Source organism: Capsicum annuum, chromosome 3 (assembly GCF_002878395.1).
Source record: "Capsicum annuum cultivar UCD-10X-F1 chromosome 3, UCD10Xv1.1, whole genome shotgun sequence".
NCBI lineage: Eukaryota > Viridiplantae > Streptophyta > Magnoliopsida > Solanales > Solanaceae > Capsicum > Capsicum annuum.
Window position 1 is genome coordinate 21,518,263 of NC_061113.1, and position 18,713 is coordinate 21,536,975.

At 32.3% G+C, this 18,713-nt stretch overlaps 1 protein-coding gene across 1 annotated transcript; it reads left to right on the forward strand.

Annotated features, from left to right (window-relative positions):
• Positions 1-81: 81 nt before the first annotated feature.
• LOC107864145 (serine/threonine-protein kinase STY13) lies at positions 82-3,868 on the forward strand (the record flags this gene model as incomplete). The annotated part of the gene is given in 6 exon segments (XM_047409179.1): positions 82-105; positions 1,464-1,585; positions 1,723-1,928; positions 2,004-2,178; positions 2,376-2,510; positions 3,456-3,868. Coding segments are annotated over 6 exon segments (890 nt in total), but the record flags the coding sequence as incomplete, so codon positions are not given.
• Positions 3,869-18,713: the final 14,845 nt, after the last annotated feature.

Genomic DNA, 18,713 nt, shown 5'->3' on the forward strand with positions numbered 1-18,713 from the left:
AATTTAGGACTCCTTTGTATGTTTTATTTAGATAACTAGATATTGTTGTTTATATTTTGATCCATACTGTTTATCGCGCTACCTATGACAATCAAGATGTTGCAGGTAATATTAAGTTTCTATATTTGTCTTATGATGGTTGATTAAATGAGTTCAGGTGGATATCCCTTGTAATAGAACTGTATCGATACCATCTACTGATGTTCTGAATTTGATCTTAGCTATTCTTGTGAATTTTGACATGGCTATTGATAATATCTCTTTTTAACCTTCCTGTAACAAAGTCGGATGTCCAGAAATCTAATTGCCCGTTTGGCATGGATATTTTTCAAATATTCAGGAAAACTGTTTGGACACAGAATTGAGACAATATTGCCAAGAACTCCAAAAAGCTGTTTTCACAATTTTCACTCTAAATCACTCACTAAATTCAAACACAACTCCAACTTGTATTCATGTCCAAACGCAACTCCAAACTCCAAATACCATTTTCAACCTTTTTCCAAAAATTTCATATTTTTTAACGCCATACACCCACTAAGTCGAAGTCCACTAGATTTTCTTTGTTTATCAGAATGGCCTTCATAAGTAATACTGTAAACAATTGTTTTCTAGGTGGATATTCTCTTGACCTTTACTTTATGTTGCCTGATTAGCTTCTTGTTTGAAGTGAATTTATTGATATTCACTACCAGAGTTTGAAGCCAATACCTTATAAAAGTTCTCTAAATGCATCAAGATTTCCAGGATTTTGTCAAGGGAACATGTTTTCTCAATTAATCTATTTAGGCCAGTGATTTTTTGGGACTGAGGCTTAGTGTTGTGGGGCCTGTAAATTATACTTCCTAAGCAAAGTTCTTCAAAGAAGCTGTGTTTGCGGTGAAATTTACAGCACTTTTGCAGAGCGAATTGTTTTTTCAGAGAGCAAATTTTGTAGAGCGAATTGTTAATAATTAAATTGTGTATTTCCATGTGCATTTTCAAAGGTAAAATATTTCAGTCCTTCAAACAAACAACTCTTCTAATTTATGGTTTGAATAAGTCAGCTTGCTCCCTTCCCCCTGTCCCCCTTCCGCCAAAAGCGTAACAAATACCGACTTTGTGCAATATATTTGGTCTTATAGCTACAAGCTGCAAATTTGGAAAGTAAATCAGAATTTAAACATCCTTGTGAATTGTGACCCTTGTGGATAATGGAAATATTGAGGCTGGGAACAAACTTTGGTCTAAAAATAAATAGGAAGGTTGGTTTTTTGACAAATCCAGTGGATACATGAAGAGGACATTTGGGCATGACATTATATCATTCACTTCAAAGGGTCATGATCAGACTACCTTGAGACAATGAACTCTGCACAAAATGTCGCCAATTAATGGAAATACTCAACAATAGTATTCTCAAAGTTCTTCAGGAATTTCACCAAACACCAGTAAGAGTTTCTTGTTGAATGTTATTTGTGTAGTGAAACTATTGGACTGGGGAGAGGATGGCATGGCCACAGCTGCTGAAACTGCCGCTCTACGTACATCATTTCGGCAGGAAGTTGCTGTTTGGCACAAACTTGATCATCCAAATGTTACAAAAGTACTTATCTTTTTCCTGAATTGGTTCCGTACTTTTCAGCTTTTAATAATCAATACTGCTACGTATTTGGTATCTTGGTTCCAATTAAATAACTCAATGTTCTGAACTCTCATTTGATTATTTTTTCTTGCTTTCAGTTTGTTGGTGCTTCTATGGGTACTTCTAATCTTAAGATTCCTTCGAAGACTGATTCTGAGGGTTACACTACCCTTCCTTCTCGGGCTTGTTGTGTTCTTGTGGAATTTCTCCGCGGTGGAACATTGAAAAACTACTTGTACAAAAACAGGAAAAAGAAACTTGATTTTAAGACTGTTATTCAGCTTGCACTTGATTTGTCCAGAGGGTAAATCTTTTTTCCAGCATTATTTACTTGATAATTATGCCCAGTGCTGCTTATTTTCTTATTGCAATTTTGCAGGCTAAGCTATTTGCACTCAAAAAAGATTGTACATCGTGATGTGAAAGCTGAAAACATGTTGTTGGATACTAATAGAACTTTAAAGATTGCTGATTTTGGAGTTGCTCGTGTTGAAGCACAAAATCCGAAAGACATGACTGGGGAAACTGGAACCCTTGGGTACATGGCCCCAGAGGTATTCCCATTTGTCTGTCTGAGATATATTTGTCAGCATGATATCGTCACTTGTCTACCCTCTCCCTATCTCACTTACACTGTCTGATATTTTCCAAGAAAATCGTTCTTATTTTTGCGTTAATGTAATTTGTACGTCACATCAAATCTACTTTTTCTCTATCTTGTACAACAGATTTAATCATATGCATCGTGTAGGTACTTAATGGCAAGCCCTACAACAGAAAATGTGATGTATATAGCTTTGGTATTTGCCTGTGGGAAATTTATTGCTGTGATCTCCCATATACTGATCTAAGCTTCGCTGAAGTTTCTTCTGCCGTTGTTAGACAGGTTTGTCTAATTCACGAATTTATGCTTTCATTTGAGATCATGCTATTGCTTCTTGTAAAATCATCTTTTCTTCCTGAGTTACTCTTAAAAACATAATCTTCATATATTTTCAAGGGTATAAACATATAGATCCGGTTGATCTTCCCTTTTCAGTAGATATTTAATTATTTCCATAGCATTACAAGAGCTTCGAGGTAGCTTCTTCTGTTATGCCTTCTTCATCTAATGTGTAATTTCCCATTATACGTACAAGGACATAACTTTTCCATTCACGGCATCCTTTGCGAGAGACATGTCTTCTTGCATTTGTTTTACACTCTCTTAAGTTTTCTGACTCGTATCAAAACCCGTTTCTTATTGACTCAATTTTTGATAATGTTATACCTATCTGTCACTGAGGTCTTTACTCGCAGGAAGAAGGGTGAAAATAAGGCCCAAATATTACTGTTTTATTTAATTATTATGTATATGTATTTTATTAGTTACCTAGCAGTTTTAGGAAGTTATGTTCTGTTGTATTGTAAGATGGAGGAGGGAAGACGGTCAGTTTTTAAGGTAGGATTTCTCTGGCAGATTTGGAGGGGAAGGTTCCTCGACATACCTTGGTTGTTATAAGTGTCAATGTTCTTTCCATCTGTAAACCTTCTCTACTTGTTGGTGGCAGTAAAGAAGAGTTGAAGTGTTGTTCTTATTTCTGTGTTAGTGCCGTTTACTGATTGATGTTAGGAAAGTTTCTGGTTCTTCTAATATATGCTTGTGAGATAGTATTAAAATTTACTCGTAATCAAGTATGCATTCACTGATTTCGTACATGTTAAATAATCCGAGTAGAAAATAGATGTCCCGAGGCCTAGCTTTTTTCCAATGCAAATCAATCTTATGGAGTAGTAATGCTCAAGCTTACCTTTCTTGACTCGTTGCTCATAAGTCATAACCATCTTGCAGAATTTGCGACCAAAAATCCCCGGTTGTTGTCCAGGTTCTCTTACACAGATCATGAAGAAATGCTGGGACGCAAATCCAGACAAACGACCTGAAATGGACGAGGTAGTAAAAATGTTGGAAGCTATTGACACCACACGCAACAGAGGAGGAATGATACCCGAAGACCGATCTGGTTTAATGATTGGCTGTTTCACCTGTTCTACTAAGCCAAAGACCTACCGGGATTAATGATAAGCTGTTTCCTTTTACTTTTTAGCCCTGTTGGTCAAGTTGATGAAATTGTACTCTTAATTCATTGGGTTGTTTGGAGCTTTTCCTTTTCCATTGTCGTGAACTGAGTATAGCTGATGAGAAGTTCAAGATTTTTAAGTTTGATCTTTTCACAATATATTCATTTTTTATTTTTTTTTTCACATTGACTCATCTGTTTATCTTGGTACCTATTGACAAGAACCTTTCATTCTCCTCCTGCCTTGGTATAGCTGTACTGCCACATTGCAATTGTTTCTTCTTTTTCTTTTGAAGCATCTTATGTTTGTGATCCACTGGCCCGGCTAATCCAGATTGTCCATGGAAGACGATTCCATTCTAAGGGCTTGCGAGACACTCTTCATTCCAGGGTTGAAACCCGAGACACATGGTTAAGGGTGAACAAACATTTATCGTTCCACCACACCCCATCTGTGGTACCAGATTGCAACTTTACCAAGTATATAGCTGGCTAAAGATTTTGTTATGCTAAATGGTTATGACAAAGACTACAAATTGTACATGTGAGCCAGTCATTGATGCTAGTATCATACCCATGTAACCCCTCTTGATTCTCACAAAAAGTATAGATACAATTCATGGTTCTGGTGGCATATTGACTATTTGCTCTTTAGGTCAAGAATCCAATCTAAGTTCTAAACTTTTAGATTTTGTGTTGCATTTGTTATGCATGCAAAATCTTTTTTTCTTACCCACGAAAACATTTGAGTATCTATGTTGGGCTAGGAGCATAGGTTAGTGGATTCCAACACAAAACCATTGGGGTTTTGTTTGAGACAATGACAACTGACTAGCTTCCCAACTTTTTTCTTTTGTTCTTTTGCTTGTTCTCTAGTCCTCATTCCTTTCTAGACATGACACAATTCCTTAATTCCTCAAGATGTGACACACATCCACCTCTTCTTTGTTGTATTTGCTATAAATACTTGTTGTTTGTTATGGTTTACTTGAGCCGAGATTCTATTGAAACAACACCTCTATCTTCACAATGGAGAGTAAGATTGCATACACATCATCTCTAAACCCCACTTGTGTGATTACATTAGATTTGTTGTTTAAGATGTGCATGACCTCCGATCCCACATTTCCCATAGAGGTTGGTCTATCAACAGTGGCGGATCCAGGATTTTTCTTCAGAGGTTATTTTAACTCTTTTTTTTCTTTTTAAATAATAGCAGCTAGGTTTCTTTTTTTAAAAAAAAAAAATAATATAGTAGCAGTTGTACAGTACAACATAGTGAATTTTTACAAAAATCAGTAAGCAGCCAATAAGTGCAACCAATACCACTAAGCTATCTAACAATCTTGGTTTAGATGGTTCAAAATTAATATATGTACATAAATATAGATTTTTTACCTTATATAGACAACATAATTTTTGTCGAGGGGGCTCGGATGAACCCCTGATAAGCACGTGGGTCCGCCGCTGTCTATCCATATACTTATTCAATACTAGAACTAGAAATTGCTTTTAGCTTTAGATATCAATGTCACTAGGAAAACTCTTTTTGTACTAGTTAATTGATTAATCAAAGTGAACAAGGTAGGTAATAAAGGTGAATAACAAGTAATATCTCATATTGAAAGGGTATAAAGACTCTCCCATAAAAGTAAGACGAAAGTCATGACAAACAAGGGTTTGAATCTTACTTGAGAAAAATAAGTGATAAGTGATTTTCTTTTACCCGTCTAATATTTTAGTGAAAAATGTAAAATTGATAAATGTGCTGTCAAGCGGCAGTAAACACCCAATAAAATGTCCAGGTCCACTTAATTTGACAGGGCAAAAAATTAAACCATTATTCTATTTTAAGTGAACGCAAGATGCTTCATATACTTTTTTTTTTTTTTCTGTCATTCTAATTTCCACCCTGTCATACAGAAGGATTATATTAGCTTCATTATCAAACATGGTGTTGGATTAAATGATACATATAGGACTCGTGCACGCAATATGATAACCCTATTTTGTTATGTCAAGTGTTCCTTTCTAATTTCTAACTAAAAAGTAAATTGACCTTTGTAGAGAAATATTAAGAGACCAGTGGCATTTTTTTTTCTTTCAAAAAATAGTGGATGTTGATTCAATTGCAAACACCCTACTATAACATGCGTTATCTTCTTCGTTTTTTTAAATTATTTGTCCACTATATTAAAACAAGTTTTAGTTATGTTTGTCAACTATATATTATAATATATTCAATTGCAATGCGTGGACGCTTCTCTTATGGTCAAGTTGGGTCTTGGATTTGTTTTTGTCAGTTGGGATAGGATATATAGAAGATTAATTTAGAGAGTAAAATTTTAATTGAGATAAAATAATAGTAGGCGCAAAGTTGGATGACAAAGGGCAATTTTATTGAAAAAAATATAATGAAGAATCATTATGACTCTTTTCTGAAAGTATAGCGATGGATATGACCCTTTTTCGTTGTATTTTATTCCCTTGTTTTACTTTAGTTTCTATTTTTGTCCCTATTAAGTACTTCAATTAATATTCTTGAACGAAATGATTTTGTTTACTCAATGTATAATGAGGTGATTTACTGCTGCAAGCAATTACCAAAACAAACAAGGTTTCTTTATTTGTATCACCTAGAGTTGTGCCTAGATGGTTAGAATTTCTAGATTTTTTATTAGAGATTTGAATTCGAGTTTTGAAAATAAAAAAATTATGATATATATTATTTTCTTTATTTTTTTTTTATTTTTTCTGTTTGAATTATGTTTATATTCTTAAATACTTGCTCCTTTAGTCTTTTAAAAATAGTTTGAATAAAATATTTCTATTATGTCATTATTTAATAACTGTAATCATTATTAATTTAAAAAAAAATATAAAATTTAACTAGAGGTGTATTGATAAAATTAATGTAAATTTTATAGGAGTAAAAGATTTATTAAGGTGTGTGCTCTACCCCAATAGAACCAATCAAAAGGAATAGCGAAAGTAGAAGATACAGAGTTAATATGAGTTTTACTGGATTTTAGAATGATGACTTCAAGTGCTAATTAATAATAAGGCAAAATGCTCTTCTGGACCCTTTTACTATATCGGTTTTGTAAGTTGGACACTTCTACTTACATGTTTATCATCAGAACAACTGAACTCACTAAAAAGCAATATTTAAACCCTTTTTTGGTGAGTATAACACACTCTCCCCACGTTAGCTGCCACGTCTGCCACATCTGCCATGTCATTTAAAAAAAATAAAAAAAAATATTACATTAAATTTCAAGTCATTTTTAAAATGTTAAATAACAAATTAAATATAAAAAATTAATTTAATTAAATAAGAAAAATTTATAATTGTAGAAAAATTTGAATAATCATGTTTTTATTTTTGCTCACAAATTAAACATCAAATACATTCCAAATAATTAAATTCTTCTCCAACTAATTTAAATTTTGTAACTATAAATTCATATATACAAACATAAGAATTTTCAATTTTCAAATTTGAATATCTTTAACAAATTCACAAAAAGTTTAATTTTTTTCAAGCGAAATTCACTATTTTTTTTTCAATATTTACTATCATTCACTTTCAATTAAAATTTAAATTTAAATTTTAATCCCACAAAAATAAAAATATTTCAAATTTAAATTTTAATTCAAAAAAAATGAAAAGAATTGAATTGAGAAAAAATTAAAATAAAAAATAAAAAGTGAAGGTGGTAGTGATGGGGGGAGGGGGGCTGAAAGAGTGTTGGGGTGGGGTGTGGAGGCTGAAAGGGGCTGGGGGTGGGGTGGGGACGGGGCTAGGAAGGGTGGGGGGCTAGGGGTGGGGTGGGAAGGGGCTGGTGGGGTGGGGGGGTGGGGACGGGGCTGGGGGGGGGGAAAAAATATTTTTATTTTTTTAAAATTTTTAAAAATATTTTTAAATTTAAAAAGATAGAAGGAAAAAAAGGATCTTTTTTTAATTATTTTTTAATTTTAATATTATTTTTATTTTTTAAAATTATTTTAATATAAAATTGGTCAAAAATTGATCCCCACTCACACTCCAGGCGAGTGACTACACTCTCTTTGTCCTAGTCATCATTTCAATGCCACATAGGCAAGGTCAATGGTCAAAGGGTGCAAAATATTATTTTTTAATAGATTCAAGGGTCTAGATGACAAACATGTAAGTAGAAGTGTCCAACTTACAAAACCGATATAGTAAATGAATCCAGAAGAGCATTTTGCCCAATAATAACTATGTTCTAAAGTTTAGTCAAAATCATATATTAGCTTCTGCATGTACCTTGATAGAAAGAGCTTCCTCATTTTATGAATTTTCATGAAGCGACTCTAAATTAATTAAGACCCAAAAATGAGTAGTTGTTGAAAGTTATAGACAACAAAGGAATGTAGTCATGAACAAGGCTAGGTGCATGAACAAACAAGAATCAAAGTTTTATTTGATCACCTAGAATGGTGATGAGATGACTAGAATTTTTCATCATTATCATAAATTTTAGGTTTTGAGTTTAAAGCCTGAAAAATAAAATATATCATAATAAATAAAAGATGCGGAATCAAAATTTTTAACTCTCTATGACTTTCATCTAGTAGAAAAACAATTATTTTTTCACAAATGTACGATTGGAGAAGGCTCAACATAACAGATTCTTACTATTGCTGTCGTTTTTAAAGATGAGATATAGAAAATTTGTACACAGAAAACTAATAATATAGAATTGATATAGTAAGTAAAACTCAATTATTTAGTGCAACATTAATTGTCTTTTCATTATACAAAATTAATCTACATCTATAATATATTAAAAGTGTGAAGACCCTTAAAAATGTGATTTGAATTTTTGATATAGTAAGTAAAACTCAATTATTTAGTGCAACATTAATTGTCTTTTCATTATACAAAATTAATCTACATCTATAATATATTAAAAGTGTGAAGACCCTTAAAAATGTGATTTGAATTTTTTACCCTTCATTATAGATCTCTGCAATAGACAAAACTGTCTTTTTACTATTTTCTTTAATTTATTATTTAATTATTTCTATAATATTTAAAATTAAAGATTCCTAAAATACATTGTCAAAAGAAAATATATTTTATAAATTAAGGAGTCCTAAAATATATGGTAAAGAACTATTAGGCAAATTAATAAATAACGACTTTTAAAAGTAGTAATTGTTATAAATGTATTTACATTATAGCGAATGTCTATCAAGATCTACTTTGATATCTATTAGGATTTGAAGCGTCTGTTACTCAGACTAGGAGTAAATGTTTCCTATAAATAAAAGGGTTTCCTTTATTGTAATACACACCTCAAGAAATCCCTCAGGAGAAGAAATAAAAACTACTCTCTCTATTCTCTCTACTCTTCTTCTTTATTTTTTATTGTTTCATAACACGTTATCAGCTATTCTCTCTACTCTTCTTCTTCTTCTTCTTCTTTATTCTTTATTGTTTCATAACACATTATCAGCACGAGACTCTATCAAATAAGGTGAGATTATAAATCTAAAGGTCAAGGTTAGTAATTTATTATGTTATTTGTATTTTTCTAATAATGATATAATTATTGTTTGATTTAAGGAAAAATAATCAGTTTAGAACCATTTATATTTAAAATTCATTCCTCAAGAACAATATTATCAAAAGGGATGATAATATGTTGGGTTCAAGTCCCATCGATTTATGCCTAAGACGCCTTTATATGGATAAGACGCTGAGTTTGAATCTCAATGCATCATATTGATGATATTATGATGGCTAAGGCAAAATAATGAGTATTTGGTGAAACATGTTTCATTAAATATGCTACATTCCTTGAATTGAATATGGTAGCAATAAATCATATGTATGCCTCAATTTGCTTTTGTAGTAGCTATCAAAATTTGATACACTTGAGGCATGATTATATTTCATTCCTGGGGAATGAAAAGCTTATTAATGCAAATGTGCCCTTGATTGTGATGCTATCACAGCTCACCTCCGAAAGAGGTTGAATAATTGAGAAAAGTTATTTTGAAATCTACTTTTAAAGTAGTAAATCTGAAATTTATTCATGCAATAGTAAATCTGAAATTTACTAAAGTGAAAAATACATGTCATGAAAAACTTGGAGTTTGCTAGTATAAAAGTTCATAAATTGATATGAACGATTGCGACATCTTAAAGATGTGCATATTAAGTATTAAACATATATTGAAGAATTCAAAATTCTTCATGAACTTTAATGTTGTTTGTTCTCATGAGACGTTGGTTGGACCAACTAATTTTGGGATTGAATCCCTTAAAATCTGAAAAATATAAAAGGTGAATATGGGCCCGTTCACGAGTCATGTGATCATTAAGATGCGTCGATATGAGATGATCACTTATACATTTATTGTCAACCTATAGTTTAACATTCATAAAGTTTGCTCAATAAAATTGAGTTAAGAGCATAACTTTCAGATTGTGTAATCAAGACAATTCATCTTGCATTGATGATGATGGTTTGACATTAAATGCCTTCAATAAATAATTAAACCATTGATATGAGAACAAAACTTCATGTGTTGGTCTGAAATATGATATGTTGTATACAATAGCATTTGTATGCATTAGACCAATAAATTATGATTAGTTCTTCTCTCTCAATTGGTTCAAGGTCAGGAACCAACTATTTCATCTAATAATTTTGATGTACGGTATACGATCAAATAATATACCATGATGTATAAAGATGGATTCCTCAAAGAAGGTGGAGGATGTATGTTAGTTTTCCTAACATAAGTTTTCCTAACATGTGGGGGAGGTTATAAGCAGTTATGAACTATATTAGGAATTATCATAAGATCCTTATTCATAAGATAATTCAAGTCATATGCCAAAAATATCTCATATTTAAGCTGCAAGTGCTCCTATTTTGTGTCGTTGAAGGAAAAAGTCCATGCATTCATAAAACATGGTAGACTAATCGATTTCAAATAAAACAAGGAGCAAATAATCATAATAAGAAGGAAATGTGCTCTTGAAGAGCCTACGACATAACACTTCATGAAATCTTATAATAGGTTCAGGTACCTGAAAATAATAAAGTGATAAGATCTCAAAATGTTATGTCACATTGCGACATAAAATGAGAAATTGTCGATGATATCTTTGATAAAATATTGACATAATATTATGAAAGATTATGAGGATCTGAATTCTACGTTAATTTAAGTATGTTGCCGTAAAAAAATTTATCAAGTGACATGAAATGATGCATCTTGGTAAGCTTAACACTTATTTGATTTGCAGTTCAGACACTTGAAGATGTCACACATATTGATATTGTCACTTGACAAAAATCCATATGAAAATCACTAAAGGATTCAAAATGCATGAAACATATAAAGTTTCTGGGAAACTTGTTTATTATCCTTATGAGGGATAAATTGATGGTATGAATATTATTGAAACTCTTGGAGAGTTTTCAAAAGCAATAGATTATTTGCTGAAATGAGAAATATACCGAATTAGATTGGTTGTGAAGTACCATATCTTAGTGCAATTGATGCACTCATGTATCTTGCAAATACTACAAGGCCTGATATAGCCTTTTCAGTCAATTTATTAGCAAGGTATATTTCTGCTCCTACTAGAAGACATCAGAATGAGATAAAACACATGAGCTTGTTTTATTCTAAAGATTGCAGTCTCGATCTTATTGATTGTGCTGATGTTGGCTATTTAATTAATCCGCATAAATCTCGATCTCAAACAGGCTATGTGTTCATATGTGGGGTACTACCATATCTTATTGATATATAAAGCAGTCTATCGTAGTCACTTTATCGAATCATGCGGAGATAATAGCTATTCATGAAGCAAGCCGAGAATGTGTATGATTGAGGTCCATGATACATCTCATTCTTGAAAAATGTGGTGTGAAATGTCATAATGTACCCATAATTTTATACGAAGATAATGCAACATGCATAACACATCTTAATGGAGGATTCATATTTCATAAAAGGAGATAGAGTGAAGAACACTTCATCAAAGCTTTTCTACATACACGAGCTACAAAAGAATGGTGATATTAACGTGCAACAGATTCATTCAAGTGACAATGTGACTGATTTATTCACCAAGTCTCCTCCAATTGCAACTTTCAAGAAGATGGTGCACAAAATCGGGATGCAAAGATTCAAGAATGTTCTCATTAGGGGGAGTTAATACGTGTTGTACTCTTTTTTCCTTACGAGGTTTTGTCCCACTGGGCTTTCCTTGTAAGTTTTTTAATGAGGCAACTGAAATGCGTATGATTAGAGATGTGTACTCTTTTTCCTTCACTAGATTTTTTCTCACTGAGTTTTTTTTAGTAAGATTTTAACGAGACACATTATCTATAAATTAGACATTCAGGGGGGAGTGTTATAAATGTATTTACATTATAGTGAATGTCTATCAAGATCTACTTTGATATCTATTAGGATTTGAAGCATCTTGTCTTTTACTCAGATTAGGAGTAAATTTCCCCTATAAATAGAAGGTTTCCTTCATTGTATTACACACCTCAAGAAATTCCTCAAGAGAAGAAATAAAAATTACCCTCTCTATTCTCTCTACTCTTCTTCTTCTTTATTCTTTATTATTTCGTAACAGTAATTAAGAAGTAAAGTGTAAAATTAGGAGTCTTACGTGATTTTTACAAATACAAATTGTTTTGCTTTTGGTAAAATAAAAAAATTGACATACTTTTGACCAAAAAAAAAATTGTTTTTGGTAAAAGAAAAACTAACATACTTTTGGAAAAAAAAATTTGAGGAAAATATTTGTTACACCTAAAAAATTGTCATAAATATTACCATATATGCTACCTTGAAAATCAATATCCAAATGCATACTACCATAAATAATTCGATAAGTTATTTTTTTACTTTTCTCAACAGAATAATTAAAAATTTTCATATTTAGGTAATTTTTTTTTGGAGAAAAAATTTTTGGGCTTGTATAAGTTGAGTTTTCCCCTACAACAATGTAATAACATCAACTATATTCTTATAATCTTTTTTCATGAGTTCTGAAGGTGTTATCTATATCATATTATTTTAATATCTCAATTATCACATTATTTTATTTTAGTTTTTATTCTGTTCAAGTTTATATTGTTGATAATGAATGTTCGGTCGGACTTTAAGAATTTTTTTGTGTTAGAATTAGGTTTAACAATATCGTTCTAATATATTAATTATTGTAGTTTTTATTTTGTTACTATCTGTAGTTTTTTCTGCTTAATACAGGTGGTAGATGAACGTTTAATCAAGCTTTGATGAATTTTTGTAAAGATTAGAATTTAATATATTGTTTTGATATCTCAATTATTGTATTATTTTGTTGTACAGTTTACAGGTGGTAGATAAAGAGTCAGTCAAGCTTTAACGAATTTTTACGTAAAGGTTTAGGATTAACCATATTGTTTTGTTGTAGATTCCGATCTATTATAATCTACTATTTCTGTTATTAACTGTTTTGTGATAGTTATGTTTTAGGAGAAGATTAAGATACTAGCACTTCATGCATGACTAGATGCATAAAACTGTCTATCTGGTCAAACAATACATTTTTTCCGTTAGTCAAACAATAAGTAGTATTTTTATCGCCACCCAAAATGTTTGGTGTGATAGGATATAGGTGCGTTGGAAATTGAGAAAATTATTTTTAAAATTTTTCATAATTTATTAGTCAAAATTTTTGAAAAAAAATTCTTCTCTTAGGATTTTTTAAAAAGAAAATTGAAGAAAAGTAGTGATAACAAGTTTCACAAATATCGTGATTGTATCCTCTTCACCATCCAACACGCTTACTTTATCTCCCACCTCATAGTCCCCATTGCTACCAATCCACACCACAATTTCATAATATTTTATCTAAATTACAAATAGATGTTTTATGATAATATTTTTATTACAATTTGAACATAAAATTAATAAATAATAAAATCAATTATTTTTAAAAAACATATTTTCAATAAAACATGTTTCATACGCTGAACACACACACTGAATTTGCTCTGTTTACACTGTCAATACCCAAAATGTATGGGCGATTGGATAAAAGAACATGGTACTTAAATAAGAATTTAGAAATTACGTGAAGCAATTTCCTCTGCATACCATGATTAATTTCTAGTTTACTACATAATATAATAAATTCAATGCTTTGAAAATATATTGTATAATGACTATAGTAAAAAATTAAGGGAAATATGTACACAAATAAATAAACATTTGTTGATTTTTCAAACAAGACAGTGTAGTGTTGTTAGAACATCTATTTTTATTAAGAGTAGTTACGCTTTTGGAACATTTAGGAAAGTTATTACATGAGTTACTCATAGTTATCACATGACCTAAATAAAATAATAAAAAGTTGCTTGTGGAAGTTAAATTTAGATATATAAACAATCCTTTGATAAGAAGCATTACGAGTCTAACTGCGAGATTAGGTTCCTTCGTATCAAATTATTTCAATTTATCAGATTAATTAAAACGATTTTCGAAATTAATAATGATAAAATTGTTTTGTGATAATAACACCACAAAAAAATTTTAATGTGTAACGTAGTACACTTTAATCAAAGCTCCTTTCTCAAATTAAAATAGCAGTACACCATTAAACATTACTTAGTAGAGTATAAGTTATCAGAATTTTTGTGGAGGTCTAAAACTTGTCTAGAAATAATCATTCATAAACTTTATAAACAAAAGATGCGTATTGCTACCTTTTTTTGGAGATCAACATTGTAGTCCATTAAAAATAACTTAAAAATATTATCTTAGCTAATAGCTATACGAATCTTTTCACAAATTAAATGAGCTGAACACACACACAAAAAATAACACGTGAATAATTTGTAATATAAAATTTGAGATGTTTGTAGGATTATGTTCTCTTATTTAAATGAAGGTGGACATATAAGATCATCCAATATTTTCTTCTTGGTATTCATCAACTTTATTCTAAAAATAAAGAAGGTTTAAAAATTAAAGCACCACTTTTGAGTGGAAAAATAAGGAAATGGAAAATAAATCAGAAGAAAGAATTCCACCATTGTAGTGCACATTATTAAAGGAATTCTATTCCTTGACTACATAATAATCTTTGCTTGGATGGTTCTATTCTAACAACTTGATTATGATAAAATTAATTATTGATACGTGAGATATCAACCTATATAATATTAACTCAGCTTAATTCATGTCAAAATTAAATATTGACACGTGAGATGTCGGCCTACATAATATTAACTTAGCTTAATTTATGTCAAAATTAATTATTGATACGTGAAATATCGATCTACACCTCAATATAATGGCGCATCATACAAATGAGGAACAAAAAGAAGTTTAATGATGAGATATAGAAAATTTGTACACAAAAAGACAAATATAGAATTGATATAATAAATAAAACTGAATTATTTAGTGCAACTATCATTACATTATATAACATTGATATGAAAAAAAAAAGAAAAAAAAAATTACTGAATTCGACGTAATTCGCAGTCCACATTCTAGCTCCACTCAAAGTATATAATGCCACCATATATCATTTATATGGATAATTCAAATATCACCAACTATATCTTTTCATTTCCTTTTTAACTTTCTTCTCTAAGTTCAGGGAAAAACTTTAAGAAAATTATAAAAAGATGCAAGTATATTATGCACTCATTAACCAAAAACTACTATCTATATATGTTTTTATTCTGGTAAAAAAATTACATTTTTACAGTCAGTCAAACAATATGTTTCATCACCCAAAATGTTTTGTGGGTTGATAAGAATAGAGTGCGTTGGAAATGGAAAAAGTGTTTCAATTTTTTTTTATATTTGACTGGTCAAAATATTTTTAAAATATTTTTCTAAAAATCAATTTTCTTGAAAATGAAGAAAATAATTTTTCTAATGAAAATAAGTTTTTACAAGTGACCACCAAAGGATGATGTGCAACGGATAAGGCTGCTCCTCTCTTAATCAGAGGTCTTGGGTTCGAACTCTGAGTATGAAAAAATTTTAGGTAGGGAGCACTTCCCTTCAAATGGGACCCTACGTGGCGCGAATTCAAATTAATCGAACTCCAATACTGAAAAAAATCTACAAGTGTTGATTAGCATTAATTATGTCATCTTCATTCTTATCAGGTAACGACCATCACTACTAATTCACACTACTACCTTTCAAATGATTTTAAGATAATATCTTTTATTACATCGTGAACATAAAATAAATAAATAAATAAATAATAATAAACTCACTTGTTATTTTAAAAATTATTTTTTGATAAAATATATTTGATGAAAAATATTTTTCGACACGCAACGCAACACACACCCTTAGAACATGCTTTAATTTGTTTAAAATTAAACAGTTGTCAATACACAAAATGTATGGGTGATTAGAAAAAGAATTTAGAAATTACGTGAAGCAATTTCCTCCCTTCGATATTATGACTAAGCACTTCAATTCAAAGAATTTATAGTTGTGCTTTGTCTCCTTTCCATCTTTATTTATTCAGTACTATTTATTTGATATATTTTTTAAGATATAATAAATAATAGGTTTACAAAGTAGCGAGGAAATAGGCTAAGTTAGCAGTTACGGCTGCTAAGACAGCAGCATTTGAGAGCCTGTATACGAGCTTAGAAGAGAACGGCAGGGAAAAGAGGTTGTATAGGCTTGCTAAGGCGAGAGAGCAGAAGGGTCGTGACCTCGATCAAGTAAAGTGCATTAAGGGGGAGGATGGTAGTGTTCTAGTGGAGGAGGTTCACATTAAGAAGAGATGACAGGAGTACTTTCATAGACTTTTGAATGAGGAGGGGGACAGAGGCATCGAGTTAGGGGAGCTGGAGCACTCGGAGGAGAGCCGTGATTTCAGTTACTGTAGACGTTTTGGGGTTGAGGAGGTCAGAGAGGCTATTCGTAGGATTCGGAGGGGGCCGGGGGGGGGGGGGTGACGAGATTTCGGTAGATTTTTGGAATTTTTCTAGTGGAGCAGGTTTAAGGTGGTTGACCGTTTTGTTTAATGGCATTTTCATGTTTGCGAGAATGTCGGAGGCTTGGAGATGGAGTATGATGATTTCGTTATATAGAAATAAGGGTGACATTCAGAGTTGCAACAACTATAGGGGTATTAAGCTGTTGAGTCACACTATGAAGATTTGGGAAAGAGTGGTGGAACAGAGATTAAGGAGGGTGGTGTCCATTTCGGAGAATCAATTTGGATTTATGTCTGGTCACTCGAAGAAAGAGACAATCCACGTGGTGAGGAGATTAGTGGAGCAGTATAGGGAAAGAAAGAGGGATTTGCACATGGTGTTCATCGACCTGGAGAAGGTGTAAGACAAAGTCTCTAGGGAGTTTCTTTGGAGATGCTCGGAGGTGAGGGATTCCGATGGCGTACATCAGAGCTGTTAAGGACATGTACGATGGAGAAAAGACTCGGGTGAGGACGACGGGAGGAGACTCGAAGCATTTTTCGGTCGATACAGGATTGCATCAGGGATCGACTCTCAGTCCTTTCCTGTTTGCGTTGGTAATGGACGTGTTGATACAGAGTATCCAAGGTGCGGTGCCTTGGTGTATGTTATTTGCGGATGATATAGTGCTGATCGATGAGACGCGGGGTATGTAAATGAAAAATTGGAGGTTTGGAGGCAAATCCTTGAATCTAAGGGGTTCAGGATGAGTAGATCCAAGACGGAGTATATGGAATGCAAGTTTAGTGACTTGAGGCAGGAGTATGATGTGGTGGTGAGGTTGGACTCCCAGGATGTTTGTAAGAGGGATAATTTTAAATATCTTGGGTCTATGATCCAGGGGAATGACGAGATTGATGAGGATGTCTCTATTCGTATTGGAGCAGGATGGATGAAGTGGAGGCTTGCCTCAGGAGTGCTGTGTGATAAAAAGGTGCCCCTTAAACTTAAAGGCAAATTCTACAGAGTGGCAGTCCTTCCGGCCATGCTCTATGGAGTGGAGTGTTGGCCAGTCAAGAACTTCCACATCCAAAAATTGAAGGTGGCAAAAATGAGAATGTTGCGTTGGATGTGTGGACTTGCTAGAGGGGATCGAGTTAGAAATAAGATTATCCGGAAGAAGGTGGGAGTGGCTTCAGTGGAGGATAAGATACGGGAAGGATTGAGATGGTTTGGGCATGTGATGAGGAGGGGCACGGATGCCCCAGTTCGTAGGTGTGAGAGGCTAGCTTTAGATGGCTTCAGGAGAAGTAGAGGTAGGCCGAAGAAATACTGGAGGGAGATGATTAGACATGACATGGAGCAGTTACAACTTACTGAGGACATGACCCTAGATAGGAAGGTGTAGAGGGTGCGGATAAGGGTAGAAGGCTAGTGTAAGTGTGTGGGTTGTAGCAAGTAGTTAGGTGATTTTCTTGTGTAGCCGGATTAGTATTCTTTGGACTGTGTCCATAGGTAGCCAGGAGAGTTTGCGTGTGGTGGGTGTGTTTGGTCTGTGTGTGTATGTTCTTACTTGGTGGGTGTCCTATTTCTTAGTCCTTATTTTGTAGTGCTCTTATTTCTCTTATCTCGCATTTTCTATGATTTCTATTTTTGCTATTTTAGTCTTTATTTCTATTATGCTATCCATCCTGCTGCTTGTTTCATTACGATTTTGTTTACTATTCTTTATCTTGAGCCGAGGCATGACACTCCTTGTTTACTATTCTTTATCTTGAGCCGAGGGTCTATCGGAAACAACCTCTCTACTTGTTCGGAGATAGCGGTATGAACTGTGTACATCTTACCCTCCCCAGACTCTACTTTGTAGGAATACACTGGGTTAGTTGTTGTTGAATAAATAATACTTGCTTCGTCGCTTTTTAATTGATTATCTTAATAAAAATAAATATCTATATTAGTTGATTAGTTATTAAATTAAAATATAATTTATTAATTTTACCTCTAGGACTAATAGTATATATTAAATGTGAGTGATTACAATTTCAATGTCCATTTTTATGTTCAATAAAT